Source organism: Poromitra crassiceps (assembly GCF_964638095.1).
Source record: "Poromitra crassiceps genome assembly, chromosome: 4".
NCBI classification, from domain to species: Eukaryota; Metazoa; Chordata; class Actinopteri; order Beryciformes; family Melamphaidae; genus Poromitra; species Poromitra crassiceps.
This window is the reverse complement of record NC_139626.1, coordinates 19,619,220-19,626,698: the sequence shown is the minus strand read 5'-3', so window position 1 is coordinate 19,626,698 and position 7,479 is coordinate 19,619,220. Positions and strand designations below refer to the sequence as shown.

The 7,479-nt window shown below is 42.7% G+C and overlaps 1 protein-coding gene across 2 annotated transcripts; it reads left to right on the top strand.

Moving 5' to 3' along the window:
* The first annotated feature begins 897 nt into the window (after positions 1 to 897).
* On the top strand, positions 898 to 7,413 carry prdm9 (PR domain containing 9). Of its 2 annotated transcripts, XM_083634970.1 has the most exons (7): positions 898 to 1,169; positions 1,612 to 1,713; positions 1,829 to 1,921; positions 2,168 to 2,445; positions 2,607 to 2,674; positions 4,411 to 4,601; positions 4,860 to 7,413. In XM_083634970.1, exons 1-7 carry the CDS (start codon positions 1,097 to 1,099, stop codon positions 7,043 to 7,045), a joined length of 2,991 nt encoding a protein of 996 aa, XP_083491096.1. In that variant the 5' UTR covers positions 898 to 1,096; the 3' UTR covers positions 7,046 to 7,413. The 2 variants fall into 2 exon arrangements, with proteins under 2 accessions (XP_083491096.1, XP_083491097.1); XM_083634971.1 differs by lacking the exon at positions 1,829 to 1,921.
* The last annotated feature ends 66 nt before the right edge of the window (positions 7,414 to 7,479 follow it).

Here is a 7,479-nt window from a genome sequence, read left to right as displayed (position 1 = left end):
ATAACCACGCCCTGTGGCGCTGGGATTGGCCAGGAGCATTGAAGCTTGGGACTAAGCACCTGGGGTTTTTCATCTTTTAAAATAAAGATGTTTAAAAAACTATTGCTTGTTACATTTTCAGTGCTGTAGGCTACCTTTTCTCTGGGTAAGAATTGAGCTTGAAATTAACGATATGATACATTATATTGATTGATTGAAGTGTTTATTTCGAATATGAAAGCAAAATAATAAAATAAAAGCCATTTCAGAAACAAAGAAAAATAGAATATATACATATTCGAAAAGGAGTGGGAAGAAGTAAAACTTATTAGCCTAACTCCCACCCCTTCTCCATAAATAATAAATAATAACAAGCTTCCTGGTCTAACCCTGTCTATATACTACTGTGTAATATTTACTAGTAATTCTGTTTCAGATTATATAATAATATGAAAATATAAATATAATATATACACATATTATATGAGCTATGAACGTGAACACAACACCGTTTATATTATTGCATGTTTTTGTAGATTGTGTACATTGTGTGGATTACATTATACTTATTATTATTATTACTATGCTAAGGAAGGTAGGTGACCATAATTCATTTCAATGTCCGCTCTCAATGTCCGCTCTCGAAATCGCTGTCCATTCTCAAGAGCTATTCAGTTGAAATCGCTGGGCTGCGTGCCCTCCAGTGTTGCTCCTGGCCAATCCCGGCGCCACAGGGCGTGGTTATTGCTTATCCTATGTGGGGTTAGAAATCACGCCTCATCGGCTGATCCCTCGAACAGTAATCGTTGTTGTCACATTTTACTTCCGGGTTGTGATCTCGACTTCCTCAAACCATGTAGCTAACGTTAGCCAGCTAACGTTTACTTCGCTAGCAATGCCAGGGACGAGGAAGGGACAGGAGCCAGGGAAGTGGGCGAAATACGGGAGGAAATACAATAAAGATTGGGAGAAAGAGATTGGATTAAAAGACTGGATTCGACCTCATGAGGGGGACAATTCAAAGGCAATATGCAGATTCTGTCAGTGTGCACTCCGTGCACATCATACAGATCTTCTTCAACATGGCAGCACTGAAAAACATCAAAGAAACTCGTCAATGAGGCTTACGGGCGTTGGACTCACGGTTTCAAAACAAAACGAGACAAGACAAAGGACGACAAGACAGAGAAGTGAGCTAAAAGGGGGGAATTCATACGCATTTTTGGGCTTCTTCCATAGAGAAGGGGGGGGGGGGGGGGTATGTTAGGCGCTTTCTTTTGGGCTTGTTTCCATAGACCGTTGCTTGTTTCTCTCGCGAGATCTGGCAACATGCTAGCATTCATGGTAACGGGCTGTTTCTGCATGATGTATAACGTTACCTGTGTTCATCTTCCTGTGTGGCTCTGGTAGACACCCACACCCCGACTGTATCCTAATTGTTTTTACATTCCGTATCGTGGCGCTGGCGACTTTGTTTCATAGCTCGGTGCATTCATGCAACTTTAGTTGGCTGAAAGTGAAACTAACTGTTTTGGCCTTGGTCTAACATACACTCGGCGCTATAGCTAACGTTAGCCCAATGGCTTCAATTGTGAAGATATCAAGTTGATATATTTCTTTGACACTCCACAGAATCTGCACTCATGTCAGGCAGAGGCGACGTTGCGGACTGGGTTGAGGCAACGGAGGTTGTTGTGACAGAGGAGCACTGCCTACCCCCTGATAACTCTGCAGGTATGATGAACTAGTTTTATAGGCTGGCATAAACCATACCATAGAATGAGCGTATCTTGGTGACATGGGATGTTTCCATGTATACGTTTCTAAAATAGTATCTTCTATGTTCTAGTGCTTCCAGTATTGGAGCCTGCAGAAACGACAATTAAGAAGTTAGTGGATATTGTGGTACATGGAGAAGACAGAGAGTTTGATGGTGGTTTTTGTAAGCAAGATTATTTATTTCCACATCTCTTAATAAATCACAGCACCCTTGTGCTAAATACAAGCTTACTACACATAATTGAAAATCTTGCAATGCTTCAGAACGTAGAGACAAGTGGTTTAATTCAAATATTAAGGGAGTATTTAGTCAGCTTTGATGACATCCACTGGTGTTTGTTGACTAGTAAAAATGTATGATAAAACTTAATCACTATATTCCTGTTTTCCAACTCTTGATATTTTACAGATTGTGAGGAATGTCAGTCTCTGTTCCAAGAGCAGAGGGACCCCAGCTGTAATGATGGCCCATCCTTTATTCTTGACTCTCCCACTACCATGGGTGTGCCGCAGCGGGCCCTTCTCACTCTGCCCCATGGCCTGATGATAGGTAGATCTAGTATTCCCAGTGCAGGGCTCGGGGTCATAAACCAAGGACCAGCAGTGTCTCCTGGAATGCATTTTGGGCCATATGAGGGGGAAGTGACTACAAGGGAGAGTGCTATGGCTAGTGACTTCTCCTGGGAGGTGAGCATGGATATGGCAAACTGAAATCAAAAATGACAACAGTGACATTCAGTTTCAGCATATCAACTTGTAGCTAAGATGTATTCTCAAATATGTCCTAGTTGTTGTGGTTTTGAGTGCAGAATGACTTTGTTTTGAAGACTTTATTCTGTTTTCCGCAGATTTACAAAGGAAATGATGAGTATGAGTACATTGATGCTGCCAGAGAATCGGACTCAAACTGGATGAGGTAAAGTCTTGTATTCCATAATTTGGTTTGTCTGTTTATCGTTCAATCACAGAATGCCAATGGTTTCATAGAGAGCTCTTAAAGGCCCCCTCCAGTCAGTTTTCCTGACTGTATAACCCGTTGGTGATCTATAATTTAATCAAATGACGTACAAATATATCTGATTTGCGTCAAAGATCGTATATTGATAAGAACCTAAGGCTAATACCTTGTTCCACTGCAACATCATGGCTGCAGCGCTGTTGTCCAAAAAGGAGAAGAGCCTCGCTCCTGCCTTCAATATACAATCTTTGTCTCCCTTCCAGGCAGTAGACTGGCACAATTTGGCAGCCTAAACCCCTGCAAAAATGTTTGTCCAGAAGCCACAATTTTATAAATATCAACAACCAGCCAACAGATATCAAAGCTGATGGGCTTTATGGAAAGAGCGTGACTCGAACTGGTCAAGTTATTATTGGTGGCAACAAAGATGGTTGACGTAATAGTAAATTCAACTTGGTGAAGAGTCAGAACCAAAAAACTACCAAGGCACACTGTTTGCAGAATTTTTAAAAAGCCTTTAATTAAGTGGCTTCACGCCTACGTGTTTCGACACATAGTCTTCATCAGGAATTTACTATTACGTCAACCATCTTTGTTTCTACTTATTTCCCTTGGATCCAATGAGCACCTGTTTTTAACACCTGCAGTCGTGAAGCAGCACTCCTTAGCCAATTTATTGGCATTTCTCCTATCTACTTATTATTGGTGGCGTTTTGAGCCTGGCGAAATTTAACCAGCGATTTGATTGACTAGGGCTGGGTTATAAAAATCGATATATCGATATTTAATCGATATTCATGTGAAGGAACAAGTATCGATACATAAACCCCAGTATTGATATTTTACAAAAAATAAATAAAATAATAATAAACATATGCTATAATATTATAGGATGTGTGTGGTAGTTAAAACATAGTTTCAAGTTTACGTTTATGTTTGTAGTTGAAACAAAAACATAAATACTGTAGGCTACATGTGCATTGTGCATGCACCATGAGCCAGATGTACAGACCTCAAATCTGTTTCCACTATAATGTTTGTGAACTGGAAATGTTCATGAGCTGTATTTTATTTTATTTACAAAGCATTTATACTTTATGAAACACTGTTTACAACATGCTGCTGTTCAATGATTCTGTTGTATAGTGGAAATCTAAATCTGTTTGGCTTCTCACAGAAGACTGTAAAGAAAGAGACAGAAGACTGTAAAGAAAGATAAGATGTTGAATGACTATGTTGGTCATGTTTAAATAAAAAAGAATTACATGATGTAACTGCTTGCTTTATGGTCAATTCTTAATGTAAATATTAATATTTTTTAATAATGCACCAGGTTAGAGGGTTCCTTGTACAATTTACAGCATTAGTTCTTTGAGAATCTCTTCCATTATCAAAGCAAAACTGGTATTGTAACTAAAATATCGATATCGAATCGTATCGGAAATCGTATCGACTTGGGACCTTGTGTATCGGAATCGTATCGTATTGGGAAGTCAGTGGCGATACCCAGCCCTATGATTGACCCTACACACAGACTGGAAATGTACAGTAATCCCTATGTCTCACATAGGGGGATTGAGAAGGTGGGGAAAAAATTGTGAGGGAAGCCATCTGCCGCTGCTGGGTCTATGCATCTGTTCAGGGCAGGCTCAGTTGGATGACTTTGTGTGTTGTCTTTTCTTTTTCTTACACAGGTATGTGAACTGTGCTCGTAATGAAGATGAGAATAATTTACTGGCAATCCAGTACAAAGACAGTGTTCTTTTCCATTGCTGTCGCGCCATTCACACTGGAGATGAGCTCATGGTGTGGCCCAGCAGCAAACTCCTCACCCGTCTTAGCAACGCTTGGACCCATATCTGGATTATGAAGTCGACTCCATCAGGTACATTTACTACACCTGGATGTGAACATGCTTTGCAGACTAGACCTAAAAGTAAAGACAAACAAAAAACAATGGATCTAATATCTCTGTGATGGAGGTTGTTTAGGAGAGAAAATATTTAAATTCTCTATCTGCATCAGTGAACAGGGAAATTGGTACAATAACACCAACCAGTGAATGAATGTATTTTGGCTGTATTATTATTTTATGTCTGGCAAAATGTAGCATGACATTTTCTCCTTCTGTTTTACATTTTAGAGAGTAACACAACTGCAACGTCGCAGATCTTCCCCTGCACTCGCTGTCAGCTGTCCTTCACCACGGAGGCCTACCTACAGCGGCATACAGAGAACATCCACTTACAGCCTGAGGAGGACCACTGTACAACAGCAGGCTTTGAAGCAGTTGAACCAGAATACTCTCCTCCCAACGCTGACACAGTGGACCCTGCAAACTCCCTGATGATATTAACTGTCAATCCCTTTGAGTCAAAAATGTGCTCAGAGTGTGGCAAGACTTTCAAACACACACACCACCTTACGAGACACAAGCTTAATGTGCACTCGAACAAGCGTCCCTACTGCTGTCCCCACTGCAGGCGAAGCTTTAGCCAGGCATCTGGCTTGATCAGACACCAGAGCGTTCACAGACGGCTGGCTGGGATAAAAGACACCCCCATAGTGCTAAGTCAGAAGAAGCCCCTGAGCTCACCACCGATATCGGATCCATCTAACACTGAGGAACCAACTGTAGCAGAGGACCTGACCAAAAAACACAAGGAAATGAATGAAAGTGAGAAGCTAATGGAAACTGAGAGTCCTCCTGCAGGTGAGGCAGAAACATCTCAGGTGTTGAATGGGAAATCCACTACATGCCCAGACTGTGGTAAGAGCTTTATGTGCGGTGGCTACCTTAAAAAGCATCGGATTACGGTCCACGGCAATGTACGGCCCTATGTCTGCACCCTGTGCCGACAGTGCTTTGGCCAGCACAGTGACCTGGCCAGACACCTGAAGAATCACCAACAGAAAAGGACTCGTCCTTTTCTGTTGGTGAGAAGCAATAAAGCTTCAGGGGAAACTACCACCACTCCCTATTGCTGTGATAACTGTTCGCAGACTTTCTCTTCGGAAGACGCCCTTCAGCAGCACAAAAGTCTCCATCACTCAGTGGAAGATCAAGAGGAGAATGCAGTGGGAGACCAAGAGGAGAATGCAGTGGGAGATCAAGAGGAGAATCCAGTGGAAGATCAAGAGGAGAATCCAGTGCCTTCTGATGACGATGAGGGCCATGATCCAGACTTCATCGTCCCGTCATTCGCCAAAACAGCTGAATCTATCCAAAGACCCCTCTCTCAGAGACCACAGCGCCTCGGAGCTAGGTCTAAAATTTCTGCCATAACCAAGCTTATAGCTCCAAAATCAAGGGCAGCCATCAGCGAGAAGACGTTAACCCGCCCTGCTAAGCCTGGGGAGAGCTATAGTGAACCAGAGGTGCCTGCTGTATCGACGCTGAGAAACCGGGATGGAAAGTCTGCAAAATACAGCTGGTATCGACGTAAAGGAACGCGTGGAAACGCAGATCATGTAAAATCACGCAAGCGGCACAAGTGCAGTCAGTGTGAGCCTGAGGCGACCTTTAGTACACCTGGCTTCCTGAAAAGACACGAAAGAATGGTGCATGGCTCTGCAGAAATTTACAGCTGCGATCACTGTGGCAAGGTCTTCGGCAAGCTTAGCACCCTGAAACTGCACGAGAAGGCCAAACGTTGTGAGAAGCATCACTGTACATCTGAGCTTTTCCCGTGCTACTTTTGTCAGTTTTCCTTCACCCTGAAGAGCTACCTGCGCAAGCACATCAAGAGACACCACCCCTTCGAGTATGTATCTCTGGAGTCCGAAAGCCAATTGGGCCAACTGGAGGAAGAGGGCGTCGGGGAGAAACTTTACATCTGCCCCCACTGTGGAAAGACCTATTTAAGCTTGCCAGATTACAAATCTCACACGTGCTTCCAGCAGGTGAGCATACACTACTTGTGCACAGACTGCGGAAAGGGCTTCTCCAATCACTACAGTCTCAAGTCTCATCAGCGCATTCACACCGGGGAGAAGCCGTATAGCTGTCCACACTGCTCCAAGAGCTTCTCGTACAACGGCCAGCTCAAAGTGCACATCCGAACTCACACTGGGGAGAAGCCCTACCTGTGCACCCACTGCGGGGAGAGCTTTCGCCAGTCGGGAGACCTGAAACGGCACGAGAGGAAGCACACGGGGGTGAGGCCGTACAACTGCCCAGACTGTGGTAAGAGCTTCAGCCGCCCGCAGAGTCTCAAAGCTCACCAAATGATTCACCTGGGACAGAAGAAGTTCAAATGCACCCAGTGTGGAAAGAGCTTTTCTAGAAACTACCATCTCAGGAGACACCATCAGAAGGTGCACTCGTAGTCAAATCACACGATTATGTCTTTTGGAAATTGTGGAGTATAAATTGTTGCCTATAAATCTCAAGTTCATGTGCTTTTTTCTTGACGGTTCTGTAAATAGCCTTTTTCTCATTAAATTGATGTTCTATATAATTCTGTAAGAAGTACTAAATATTCATTGTGTTGGAGGGGGCAAAAAAAGACCTTGTCACAAAATAATACTTGGTCACTAAATAATATTTAGTGACAAGGTTATTTGGTAAATAACCTTTCTGCAATTCAGGAAAAAAATGTATTCAACTGGCACAACTGTTGTGCCATTAAACAAATCCTGATGATTTTGCTATGCTTCTTGCAGCTTAATTTGTCGCTGTTCACTAATTTTGAAATAAAAACAACCAACTTGACCATCACTGTTGACCATTTATTCCACAAAACATACAATGCAAAGCATGT

What these genes read in the sequence shown, in the direction of transcription:
- prdm9 (XM_083634970.1), top strand. Translation starts at nt 1,097, where the DNA reads ATGAGGCTTACGGGCGTTGGACTCACGGTTTCAAAACAAAACGAGACA. An exon ending in ACCCCCTGATAACTCTGCAG is followed by an intron (nt 1,714 to 1,828) that starts GTATGATGAACT and finishes TCTATGTTCTAG; the next exon opens with TGCTTCCAGTATTGGAGCCT. An exon ending in AGAGTTTGATGGTGGTTTTT is followed by an intron (nt 1,922 to 2,167) that starts GTAAGCAAGATT and finishes GATATTTTACAG; the next exon opens with ATTGTGAGGAATGTCAGTCT.